We start from the raw sequence: 13102 nt of genomic DNA, 5'->3' as shown, positions 1-13102 counted from the left end.
TTTCTGAAACACACGTGTGCCGGGCACGGTGAATTGTTGTTGTTTACAATTTTTGACGTAACGTTAGCCGACATGTAAAGGTTTGTAGAAAGTCATACTGTTGTATCAACCTTAAAAGTGGCTATAGCGACTTTCAAAACAACCGTTCATACTGATCGGTACATCTTTCGGTACATCAACCTCAATAAAAGCCCATGTTTGATACTTCAGTTCACCACTTATTATATTTTACTGTTTTCGTTAGCTTTTCCATTCCTGATCATACACATTTTATAGAAGTAAAAAGCAAACTATTCGTTTTTCCACTCACGCATTTGACCACGTGTCGCTTTTACCATGATCACGATGCGGGCAAGATCATTCTCTAACCTATGCACAAATACTTTCGCGTATGCTTCCTACAGCCCTAAGCCTCTCGCAACTGTATTCGCTGCAAATGAAAGGTTATTTGTTTTCGAACTAAACGCCTTACCCAATTAATACAATTGTTTATGCATTCATTTTGCTATTGCACATTCGATTGGCCTATCGATTCCGTTGGTGGAGAGAAAAAATGGAATACTATAGTCTAGCCTAGAGCCGGCACAACAAGATATTCTCTCCGTTTCACCACAAACAACGGAACCGGAAACAGAAAATTAATCGTTTTTTTCTTTTTTACCCTGTCCCGAAGAGATCCAAATGTTGATTTCTTGAAAGATGAAATATATGTTATTACTTATATTACATGAATTTATCGATTAAAAGAAAGCCTATAGATTTCATACCTCAATCACGCAGTAAGTTAAGGAATGAAATGAACATATCTCTTCGCTGCAGTTTCCATTAAATAGACATGTATTCGTTTAGTGCAATCCCACTTGTGAGCGTGGGTTGTTTTGCGTACTTTTACTGTTTAAATTTACACTCTATTTTCCTCAAGGTTCGTTTATTAGGGCTAATTATTTTCGTTTTTTTTAAATAGTGATGTGGTTGTTATTGTTGGACTATGTATTGGGGGAGCAGGAAAATCATTAAATTATGTTTTATGTGTGCGCATTTTATACCGACCAACGCTCGGTGGAATGGTCGATTTGTTTCTATTAAAACAGCAAAAAGGAAGCAAACATTGCCCATTATCCTGAATGCTGCACAAACAACAAAAGTTGGTAGAGAGTGTATGAAACAATAGGTAGGGACACCACATTACTACTCCTAGTCTATCATAAATTGCAAAACATAATTGTGGAGGTTTTCAAAAGACTTCCTTAGCTTTTGCATCAATCATATCAACACACACACACACACACACACTCACACTCGCGACCATTCCTAACCACAAGCACCCACAAACGGTCACACACCTTCACCCAATAGTTCAACGCCAATCATTCGGTACGATTTTGTGGAGGATTTTCGCCTTAAACCGGTTGCCAAATACATCCACTAGGGGTGAGAGCTCTCTTATCCAAACTAGCACGCAGCACTCGAAAAGACCTCCCCAAGTATTGAACTTTCCGCCGTTCCGCAGCTCCTCGGAATGTCTCTGTACACCCTCGTGGTCTATCGTATCCCTGCTTACCATCAACATGCTGCTTGTGCTACACCTGCTATTACTATATTAATTTTGCCTACACACCTTTCGAAGGTACCCGAATTAGTTGCTTATTATTTCTGTTAAATTTTTTCTCTTAAATTCCAAAATTCATAGTTTACATTTGTGCTCCGTTGGGACGATCCGTCGTACCGGGTCCCACTGATTCCCTTATCATGCTGACCCCGTCGTCCTCGGAAGGACCACAAGGACACCAAAATCAAAGGGTGCAACTAGACCCGGCCGGTGTCAAATCGTGTCCCGTTTAAAAATTTTGAAACTCAAAAATATACTTCAACGAAAGGGCAGTTTGGTATCATTCGTTCGTTACTGACTAGGTTTTCTTCTTACGACAGAGGTTTTTTTTTTTAAATCTACCGAATTTATCTTTCACCAAATTTTGATCCGCACATTCATACCGGAAACATGTCACGCTTTGAATGGTTAAAATGAATTCATTAAAAATAGTGTAAGTATTATATTGTAGCAACGATAAAAGAAATAGGTAACTAAAGCCTGTAGACATTGATCAAATAACAAAACATCTAGAGAAACATATAAAGTATCGATAATCTTAAAGTTGCCAAAAAGAACAAATCAACGACAAGAGAAAGCGATAAATCGCAACTTATGCTAGCGTAACAATGCGAATGACTTGCTTCCCCCGTTCACGCATCGGACAATTCTACTGTGTCCATGTTCTCTCCACTCGATCACATTCCTCAGGCAAACCCTTACTTAAAATTACATTCACACCAACATTATGGCAATGACCTAACGCTACTTTTCGAAGGTTTACGAATGTTGTCCTCCACACCAGGCAAACCTCCAAATTGTCCCACTGACTCGTAAATGCAGCTGCAAAGAATTATGTACAGGTATTGCGAACAAATAGCAGCTAGAATGTAGTACTTTAGCAGCAGCTTTGCCAACCAACGCGCCCGGTTGAATGCTTTCGAACCCTACAGGAGGCACGGCTATACTTTTATACCCAAAACGTGTCCTCGGTTGATGATACTATTGCGTTGACTACCTCCGACTACCAGAACGCAAAAAGCTACCCTACCTCACTTAACCTTCCTAGAGGACTAGCTGCTGACTAGAATTGTTCCATATTAAATTCCCTACTCATCTTCTCATCTACCACCAGAGAACCACAGTCCAACAATCTACAACCGTTTTGATGGCTTGGTGGACCTTCTCGGTGGTGGCAGTTTGTCGACTAGAATGACTAGAATGTTACTCGCCACGCGGCACACGCAACACGTGAGACTGCACGTTTTTTGTGCCGAAGCTTTCGCTTTTATCCGTTTACAATGTAATAGTAAAATAATTTAAACACTTGCACTTGTGAGAAGAATACATGGAATAGAAACTCAAACGAACCTGCACACTATGGTTTCTTGTTAAGGAACGAGATGCTGACGTTGAGGAATGTTTGATGTACATATGCTTCAAACAGTTTCCCTCTTTAGTGGCATAAACTTTACTGTGATTTGACAACGATGTTCGTACACGAATTTCTAGATGAAGCTCCATAGCACCAACAAATCAAAAGGAAAACTCGGTACCAAAGCGGCCCGGATCCCGCGGGGCCTTACAACAAAACAACGACTCAAACGAACGAAATGGGACTCCGGTAAAAGGGAGCGCAAACATAGAAATAGATGAACGAAATTGAACTACTGATACTGTCGCAGGCATACTTCAGGACTCCGGCCCGAAGATTCAGTACAGATACTGATCGATGAGGTGCAGCTCGAGCGGCGTGACCTGCGTATTGCTCTCGGTGACCGCCTCGGAAAGGTAATTCTTGATGAAGTACGGCAGGGCGAGCCGGTCCAGCTTTTCCCGCGTGTTCACGTGCTTGATGATGATCGCCCGGCAGCGATCCTGCAGGTTGACAAAGTCCCGCCGCGTCTCGGACAGCAGCATCTCGGTTTTGGCGGCCGTCGAGCAGACGATCGGATAGAGTGGTTCCCTGACCTGTGTGTGATGCATGAAAGCACTCGTTAAACACCCCATCGACTGGGAGGGGGGTACGTGTGTCACTTACCTCGTTCAGACCCCGGAAGGCAATCCCCAGACAGACGTCGTCCTTGTAGTACGTAAGCGTGCCCGCGATGCCATCGAAGAGGAGCCCAATTTTGGTCGGTTGGTTCTCCTTGAAGCGCTTGGTGTAGTTCCGGGCGACGCCACCGTGCCACAGGAGTCCCTTATGCGAGAGACCCCAACCGTTCCGATCTTCCCCGAGCAGGTTGGTGAACATGTTGACGTGCAGGCGGGCCTTCTTTGTACCAATCCCGAACATCATGCTACGGTGGACAAGAGAAGGATAACGGGAAAACCCATTGAGTAAGAGGATCAAACTGCCTAAAATTTTCTTAGACTTGACATCAAATGCCAAGCAAAATAAGTATAGAAGAGAAGAAAGGTTCCCTTTCATTGATCGAATAATAAAATGTAAAGCATTTGGTTGGATCTTCCGTTCGGACAATTCTTTGACTATATCCAATTAATTCACATGGTATGATAATTTAAAACCATACGTCATTTTATCGATTCGTTGATACAAATAAAACTGGATTTAAATGCGAATGAAAGCTCCCCAGGGTGGCAAAGCCGGGCAATTGCATGCGCCAAGCATACCGTTTCAAATTCGCCATAAAACAAACCTTATCCTGTCCACCCGGGGGAGGAGGGGTTCAGCTGGCTGAAAGGAATACGTAAACCGCACGCCTTTCAACGGTGGAAATGCAAACATCACGTACATCCGTGGGTAATGCCGTGCCGTGATTTGCCGGTCGAGATAAATATACCGACCACCGGCCCCTGCCAATGAACAAAATAGCTCCTTCTGGGCTGGGAGGCGGGTTTACCACCTCCTTTCCACGCACGATGGCGAAAGGACACACCTTCACCATGGGGATGATGTACGTTCCTCCGATCGAAGGTCCAAAATGTTGCCTGCGCTGGTTAGACTTCATCCGCCATTTGCAATCCCGTTTGCGTTTTCACCATAAATCTGCATTTAGATAAGTGAAAGGGATCGACCCCCCAAAGGGTGAGGGGTAGGAAGGGCACAAGCTACGGTATGTTTTACATCGCCGTCGTCGTCGTCGCCGTCGTTGTTCATTTTCCATCCGGTGCACCATCTTTACTTTTCCCTCTTCGGTTCCTTCTGTTCAAACCGAACAAACCCATTTGGAATAATTAATTCAAGGGTGAAGATTTCTGAACCGCCCGGTTTTGCGGGTTGCTCTCTTTGTCGTCTTGTTTAAAATGTCCGCTGGGTGGTTTGGAGCCACAAGCAGAGGCCTGCTAAATCTCTGCCGCCATACTTCAGTTCAATTATGCGCAAGGGACATGCCCATTGCCCGAAACTTTCAACGACCCGATCTCTCAATGGGGGCACGTTACTTATTAATAAACAAAATGCTAAAACTGTTCCTTAATATACCCATTTCCGAAGACCCGCCTGGTTTTATCGGCCGAAAATCCACCGGAACGCAACGAACGACACACGAAGGTGGACGGAAAGTGAGAAAAGTCGATGCTCCCCAAACGTCCGGGAGATTGCCACCGGCAAACCTTTGGATCCGGTAGGGGCTTTAGGGGCAGACCATCGACTAATTTCCGTTTAATAGAGCGATGAATAAAAGGCCTCTTTCCCGCGGGGTTCTCCCACCCCGAACCCGCCTTTACCTTTTCCGTTGCGAGGACACTTCAGACAAAACTTTCCAATCAACGTTTCCGGTACCGGTATAAAATCTTCAAGACGTTCGTGTCCGGAGAACAAAAGAGGCCCTTCCCCAAAAATGGCCCGAACGACGGTAAAAACCACACGCGGACATGCTGCGTTCAACCGGGGGGAGAAAAAAGTAACCAACGAGAATTTTCCCGACTGTAGCTGTATCTGTCTGTGTGAGGCACGTCCAAGCAGAGGGCCAGGTCGGATGATGGTGCAGACAGATTGTTATTTTAGTCGCCTCCATCGGCCGAGACGGTTTCAAGTGGAAGCGCGGGGAAGTGGGGTTGGCAAAAATGTCGTAATTTTAATTAAAAATTATATTAACCCCCACCCTCATCAGCGCCCGGTGGATTGTCGAGGACACTCGTCGACGTCGAAATGGGAAGGAAAGCGGAAAATGGGATCCTCATTGTCGTGACGCTATCGACTGATTGTGCAAAAGACATTTCGCGAGGGGTGTTTTGGGGAAAGTGAAAATAAATTAATAATCTTGCATCCCCGATTCACATACTTTGCCCCGAAAAAATGCATTGAGGTTGCTTTCAAATTTATCATAGAAATGTGTGTCCTTTTTTGAGACATAACATTAGTAAGAAGAAATTTTTTCGTTACAGAAAAAATAAGCATACACCGTTTTTATTTTCCACTCTATTATTTCCTCTCTCGGCATACCCTTTACCTCCATCAATTCCCAACAGAGACCACCAACAGGGTTCTGGAAAATGCTAAAAGTCAGCACAATTTCCTCCTCCAACCTTTTGTTGTTGTTGGGAAAGCGGGAAAGTTCGCCGGAAAAACTGGTGCCACCGGCATGGCTCTAGAACGATAAAATGAATGAAGCACAAAACAAGGAAAGGGAGGAACAACATTCCTCCTACATTACCTCGTGGTGGATGTTTAACTTTTGCCCATTTTTTTTTTAGGCATCGTAACTCCCAAGGACGTCTCGATTGCACAACACTTCGGAGGGCCCCAATCGCAAACCGGCAATTATGGCGAATCTACACGTGATGTGCTTTTATGGAGGTGTTACGGAAGGTGGTTTTTACTTCTGGTATGAAGTTGAGCTTCCGCGATAAAGGTTTTAAATCAAAATGAACTTTTTAAATGCCTACTATGCCGCGAGCGTCGGGTCTATTTTTGCTCAACTCGTACGAACAATGAGTTTTGGAGAACGAAATTTGGAGGAGCCATTACAATGCGATTTACGTGAGGTAAATAATTTATCTATAACCACAAAAAAAAGACTACTGGAAGCTTCTGACGATCGATAGCGTTACAAATTACGGTCCACTGTTCTCGTGGACAGACACGATCTTTGCTAAGGATGGGGAACACAACTTTGCGGCCATTGCATCGATGTATTTACAACAGATAGGTGAAGCAGTGGGAGACTAAAAGGGGGGAAAACGTACAACGATTTATAGCGTCAATTAGAGCGTCTGGAAAGTGCTAAACCACCACCACCAACGCCACAGACGGGGTGGAAAACAAAATCTACCGGAAGTTAAAGGAAACACTCCCGACCGATCGAACCGTTTCGATCGGAAACGACAACTTTCCGGTTGACAAATCGATTACAGTTTCGTTCGGGAAGTAAGGGAAGAATATTTTTCTTAAAGGCATCCGTCCTTCGTTCGAATAAAAACAGCAGAGAAGAAAAGGAGGGAATATTGTTTTTATGTCCAAAATACACAATGCTGCCCTTTGATGGGATCTCCAGGAATCGATGTCCAACTCCCGTCGGTAGGTGTGAATTGACATTTGATTATGATAAATTACGGGCCACCCACGGCTTACGTTTCCCTTATTCGCTCCTCATCCTTGTTTGGGAATATGATCCAGACGTAGATAAAATATATTTTATGCCCTTTCCTCTCTATTCGTCAGTACAAAAGAAGAACAAACACGCTGCGTAGTCCTTATTAATAGACAGAACGTTCGTCTCCACGTCATCTGCGAGTGTATTATAGTCCCGTAAGTCCTGCCGGCGCAGGAAGTTGGGGGTAGAAAATCCAATCAAAATTCCGGATCGCAAAGTTCTGAATATCCTGCTCGGTACCAGATTCCTGAAGTTGCGTGACAAAAACAGCCGAATGTGAGAAATTTGTGCATTCCTGCGATGGCCTGTCTTTTCGCGACATGTACCGTACAATTCCTATTGTTTATTCCCAAGGCTAGCTCGACATTTCAGTACAAATCCTTATACTTTTCTGACTGACAAAGAAAGGCATGGTTGATGATATAGGCACGAATATTTGGAACAATGGCTATAATACTACCATTGTAAACAACCGCAGCAGGCGAGTGGAGAATCAACAATTTCTGATCCGCAAACGAGCAACAACTTGGCAGACAGATGTCTCCGGACGATAGCGCAGCCCACAGTTCCTATTTCGTGACCGCTCCATACAATCATCAATGGGGCCGGTGTTTAGTAGGTCCGTGGTGTTTGCGAAATACCAATTAGAAGAAAAAGACACACCATAAACTCCCGTCGACATAACAACCGGACAACAAAGAGCCACGAATACTCTCGATGACAAAGGCAGGAATCGAAAGGACAATGGATATGCAACTGTTGTACGGAGACTGGCAGCCTGAGACAAGTTTTCCCTGGATATTGTTTTCTCGATGAATTTGTAGTGATAAGAACCTGCCATATCTCTGCCTGCCTGGTTGTCGTATGCTGATAAGGGTGGTCGGCGGCATAAGAGCGCTCGCGGCATTGTGTTCTCTCGCTCTTTCCATGCCAAACCCTTCGTATCTGCATCTTTCTTCCCGCTCACTTTGCCACCCTCTTTTCGGTTGTGCATAACAACCGAAACGCAGCAACCTACTTTTCACGTTGGTTACCAACTTGACACGCATTAGGTTGTGGATGGCAGCCGGCTCTGTTCGGTGGTGGTATTTGTGAGGCAAAATGCTTCACTTCCTTCGACCACGCAGCTATTATACATCCGGGAGGACTTGGGAAGGACTCGTCCGAGGCAGAAATACTCCGGACGGTGGTTGCTTCCGACTGATTCATGATGGACGTGCGCAGGGATAGAAGGTACTTACACACATACACATCAAATGTACGCAATGCATTGATAACAGGCTTTCCCCCACCGGATGTCGTGCGTTATATCGATTCACGGCGAAAGGGTGGATAGGACAGGAAGATGGTTGGCTTACCTTGTGCCGAAGACGCGCTGTGTCAGGCTGATTTCCCAGTAGTAGCGCCCGTTGTTGAGCACCCGCGTGCCCCGGATACCGGCCGTGCCCTTGCTCCAGTTCGGGTGGAAGTACACCCGCCGGTTGTCGGACCGGCTGAGCCACACCTCCTTCGAGCGGTCCCGCTTGTTCCAGCTCCACATGTCCTCGCACCCGTTCATCAGGGGGCGGTCGTGTTCGTGCGGGAACGGGTGGTTGTTGTCCAGCACCAGCGAGCTGCAGGCATTGCACGAGCTGCTGGCATCCATTGGATGACGTCCCGGCTCACCGTGGAGCAGGGATGAAGGATCCGATGGAGCACCTTCCGACCCGGACGTCGAGCTGGTTGTGGAGGAGGCCGACGAGGACGTCGAGGAGACGGAAGAGACGGAAATGGAGGAGTTGGCGTGCGACGACTCGGACTCATTGCCATCGGAGGCCTCGTTGCCGCCCGCATTCCCACTCCCACCCCCTCCACCGACGTTGCGGTTCTCGTTGATCGTCATGAGCTCGTCGTTGTCGTGGCCGACGTTTCCCGTAAAGCCGGAACTGCCACGCAGCGTCGGGACGCAGCGCCCTCTGAGGGACCTTAGCGAACGCGGTGACGGCGGTCTAGAAGACATGCATTCTCCGGACACCACCCCCTGCTGGTGGGGCCGTGTGCCACTGAGGTGAGTAATGGTTCCTTCTTCTTGTTGTCGCTCCTACCCTAGCTTCCTCTCCTCGCACTCGCCACCCACTAGTAGTGATTGTAGTACTGCGCCCTGGAATCACCATACACGCCAGCGCCAGCGTCCCGGTTCAGCATCTGTTCCGCACGGTTTCGTCGCGTACGGCGCGGTCGCACACTGAGCCCACTGCCGTACCCACTATGGCCACCACCGCCCGCACCACCTCCACCGCCGCCGCCTGAGCCACCTCCTCCTCCACGATGGTACCCGTGGCCGTGCTTGCCCTCCAGATGGCCGCGGTTCGGGTGAATCAGGAACGAGTTGTAGCACCGCAGGACCAGTTTGTTCAGAAAGACGCAAATGTTCTTTAGAAACAGCAACACCAGTAGCAAAGTCATACGGACAGTTTTCTTTGGACTTCTTTTCGCGCTCCCCACTACCCCTTTCCCCTCTGGGCCCTCAGGGCCACAACGAAGGACAAATCCGTCCCAGGAATACCGTAGTGGTATCAACACAAAGCACTTCCGGAACTACACAATCTGGCACACGGCAAGTCTACTATATGGAGAGGGTTCACAGTTTTCTACTGCTTTTGGTGGTGCGCCTCACGACGACTTCGATCCCCGGACAGCAAAGGGTGGTTCACCGTAGAAGCTGCACATTCTCAATCGATCGCACTGTGGCCACCGCACTGGCATCACAATTTCTAGTTCGGATACGATGTTTGCTCCGAAACAACGGACGTTTTCGCTTGTGAATTTTCCGCAGCGAAAATTACCAATCAACCCAACTGCCTGCGAGTGGAAGGAAAAGCACGGCCTTCTTTTCCGCTACTCGCTTCCCAAACTGCGACGGCGCATTGTAGCGCTGTTGATTCGACACCCAAGAAGTCGTGCAATGGTGACAAAGCAGTCTGGCATGGTTTGTGATGCCAGGAAATGGATGCAAACACAGGACTTCTCAACACTTTTGAAGATTTAAGCAAACTATTTAGATCTTCAACTTCTGTTAGGAAAAACCAAAAACACAACCACCGACTGGGTGGTTCACAGTTTCCGGCTCGTCTAGAGAGCTCCTGGATCCGTGCGGAAAGGAACCGTATGCATTGTCACCCTCGAAACGACTGAAGTTTGAACTGCTAGCGGATCCCCCCTAAAAAGGCTACAGAAGAACATTACCGTCGGGGGTGTGTTTTTTCTATTTCGCACACGCAGTTCACTGGTGTTCGTGTCGGGAAAAGTTACCATACAATTCCGGCACAGTGGCACCAACACTCGGGTAAGTTAAAGGGACGGACGAGTCCAATTTCCCTTCATCTACCACCCTCCCCCCAGCGTTTCGAGCATGCAAGAAGAGGGTGGTTTTCCCGTTCCTCAGGCTATCGATCCCTTTTTCCGCACTTGTCAGCAGCACAACGATTGTCATGTCATGTTGATTGTGTAAGGATAAGAGGAGAACTGTTGGGAGGAAAACTCCTAGGCACACATACACAATCATACAATGTACACGAGCCCGACGAGAAGGATTTGTTTTGGAAAAAGGGTATGTAAACAGAACATGTGTATTAAGTACGCACACACATACCCGCCCGTCCAAAAGGACGACGGTGATTGCTTTCCGTTTTTTCCTACTTCCGCCTCATGTCCGTGTATGTGTGCGTGTGCGTATTACGGTTAAAAAGAAACGATGAAGGAGGGTTGCAATCCACGCCGGGAGTTGTGCAAAGGAAAGTTTTGATTACAGTGAAAGACTTGTTGTAATGGAAATGCTAGAGCGGGAAAAGAGATATGATAGAAAGAGATTGATAGAGCCATTGCACAGTGTGATACACAAGCTTTGCAGAATGCACAAATCCTTCGTAAGGATGTAGGATTTGGTTGCTAAGGAGGTTCGAATGTCCCGAAATGAAATACAAAGCAATATTTATAATATTGGTATTTTATTCATTCAATTCAACCACACCATAATTCAGATTTTACCGTTCCACCCCGTTGAATAGATTGCCATATAACTAGCCTACTACAGTTCGATTTCCGATCCTTATTGTATTCACTGGGTGTGGTTAGAAGATTTTGCATAAATTTAGTCATTCTTGCACTTGGCTTACGCCATGCTTTGTTCAATCGCGAGAAGAGAAACAACATCAATCAAATCATTTACAGATATCCGACGGATAACTTTGTTGAAAACAATCAATGGGATAACACTTAAACTGAAAAACTTGCGTTTCGTACAATTTATGGAATCGGAAGCATAAAACAAATGCAGGATATTATAGGATAAAAACTGAGATATTGAAAGGTAGAAATGAGTATCTGTTACGGACAAACGTCGGCTTATTTTACGAAATCTGGATTTGGTTCAATTTTGTTGGCAAATTGTAGGTGACTATCGATGATTTGAAACATTTCGTTCGGGGCTGGAAACCGGCCTGTTTCTAGCTTCGACCACACCGGCACATCGTTCAGTGCGATCTCAAACGCTCCGGATGATATGAGCTACGGGATAGCAGAGAAGTTAAACATGAGATTCGATTACGTTCCAGTGTCCAATCGGAGGGTAGGTCTATGTTACCTGTGCTTCAAGTGTATTTCCGAGGAAAAAGATCATCATCGATGCGTACATCTTGTTGTTGGTGCACCACCGCCACCAGCCGGCAAACGGGTGTCCGATGTACCGTCCGATGTCGTAGTTTGACATGAGGACAATGATCAACAGCAGCTTCGTGACGAGCATCACCTTCGATAGCAACATGTTAAACCCGGACGGGTCATAGTTAGAGCCACGAATCGTGATTTCCGGATACTTCTCGCGGATTATGTTATAGTAATCGTCGAATGCTTTGCGATATCCACAGGAGTAGCTGTACGGCGGCACGGAAACACACAACATATCGTCAATAAGAAGGATTATCTGTCGATCGATGGAACAATTTGTGCCGTCCGCTAGACGGCCACTTTCTTACCAGTACAGGAACGTCATCGTTGCCCCGTATCCCCCCACATCCTGGCTGAACTTTGTGATGGGTATTTCCTTTTCTGCCCTGCTGACTGGCGCCAGAGCAACCAGCACCGATACCAAATATACCGCTGCCAGGAGCTTAAAGTGTGACCTTACAAACGTACGCAACATGTTCTACCGTATAGTTCACTGAATAAATAGAAACTCGTGACGTATTTTTATCAGAAGCCTGAATTGAAGGAACTTTTATTTTATGTTGCTGCTGCTGATTAGAATTAAGTGCAGGATTCCGAACATCTGACAGCTTGGCATGTGACAGTCAACAAGGTTTCGAGAGCTGAAGTTGTGCAAACCTTGATGTTTATATGAAAACAACGGTTAGTTTGTGTAAACAAAAGAAATGTTTGCGTACAAAACTATACTTAGTTAAACTAGTTATGCTAGTAGAAATCCCTTCTTATTTTCAAAGTATATCAGATATCCACGGAATCTTTGTTCAGTGTTCGTGTGCGATGGTCGTAATTACATGTATGCAGCAACAACGCATTTCCGGATCAAAACAAAAGCACACCAAAAGGCTGGTACGGTTTGGTATTTTTATTAATCGAATAATTCGCTTACATATTCGTTTCATTGGTTTTGACTGCTTTCTCGTTTGTTTCTCCCTTTTATAAAGCTGTTACAGTTAAATGTGGGAACGAAAGTATTCCTGCTGTGTGACACGTATGATTAGAAACCTACAAGAATGTTACACGGATGATCAACACGACTGGGACAGAGGAAGGATGTCTGCATTTTTGGGGAAATAGAAGCTATCTCATGTCTATCACCACAAGGTAAGTTTACTGTTTAAGGGATTTCCGGGTGCTTCTGTGTGTGCAGCGTTTTTATACAGATAGGATCGTTATGGCAGTTTTGTTATTAGAACACAGCGATTAGCGATTACTT

General features: G+C 45.9%; 2 protein-coding genes across 2 annotated transcripts; both read right to left on the bottom strand.

Annotated features, from left to right (window-relative positions):
* Positions 1–3301: 3301 nt before the first annotated feature.
* On the bottom strand, positions 3302–9145 carry LOC131290044 (SPRY domain-containing SOCS box protein 3). Its single transcript, XM_058319462.1, has 3 exons — positions 8505–9145; positions 3630–3888; positions 3302–3559 (listed from the first exon to the last, which is right to left on the bottom strand). Exons 1-3 carry the CDS (start codon positions 9143–9145, stop codon positions 3302–3304), a joined length of 1158 nt encoding a protein of 385 aa, XP_058175445.1.
* Positions 9146–11122: 1977 nt separating this feature from the next.
* LOC131290739 (thioredoxin reductase-like selenoprotein T homolog CG3887) lies at positions 11123–12334 on the bottom strand. Its single transcript, XM_058319912.1, has 3 exons — positions 12159–12334; positions 11768–12056; positions 11123–11691 (listed from the first exon to the last, which is right to left on the bottom strand). Exons 1-3 carry the CDS (start codon positions 12323–12325, stop codon positions 11530–11532), a joined length of 618 nt encoding a protein of 205 aa, XP_058175895.1. The 5' UTR covers positions 12326–12334; the 3' UTR covers positions 11123–11529.
* Positions 12335–13102: the final 768 nt, after the last annotated feature.

Source organism: Anopheles ziemanni, chromosome 2, assembly GCF_943734765.1.
Source record: "Anopheles ziemanni chromosome 2, idAnoZiCoDA_A2_x.2, whole genome shotgun sequence".
Lineage (NCBI taxonomy): Eukaryota > Metazoa > Arthropoda > Insecta > Diptera > Culicidae > Anopheles > Anopheles ziemanni.
The sequence above is the reverse complement of the archived record's forward strand: the minus strand, read 5'-3'. Positions and strand labels throughout refer to the sequence as shown.

What these genes read in the sequence shown, in the direction of transcription:
- LOC131290044 (XM_058319462.1), bottom strand. Translation starts at nt 9,145, where the DNA reads ATGTCTTCTAGACCGCCGTCACCGCGTTCGCTAAGGTCCCTCAGAGGG. An exon ending in CAGCGCGTCTTCGGCACAAG is followed by an intron (nt 3,889 to 8,504) that starts GTAAGCCAACCA and finishes TGTCCACCGTAG; the next exon opens with CATGATGTTCGGGATTGGTA. An exon ending in CCTTCCGGGGTCTGAACGAG is followed by an intron (nt 3,560 to 3,629) that starts GTAAGTGACACA and finishes CATCACACACAG; the next exon opens with GTCAGGGAACCACTCTATCC.
- LOC131290739 (XM_058319912.1), bottom strand. Translation starts at nt 12,325, where the DNA reads ATGTTGCGTACGTTTGTAAGGTCACACTTTAAGCTCCTGGCAGCGGTA. An exon ending in ACGATGACGTTCCTGTACTG is followed by an intron (nt 12,057 to 12,158) that starts GTAAGAAAGTGG and finishes GCCGCCGTACAG; the next exon opens with CTACTCCTGTGGATATCGCA. An exon ending in GAAATACACTTGAAGCACAG is followed by an intron (nt 11,692 to 11,767) that starts GTAACATAGACC and finishes GCTATCCCGTAG; the next exon opens with CTCATATCATCCGGAGCGTT.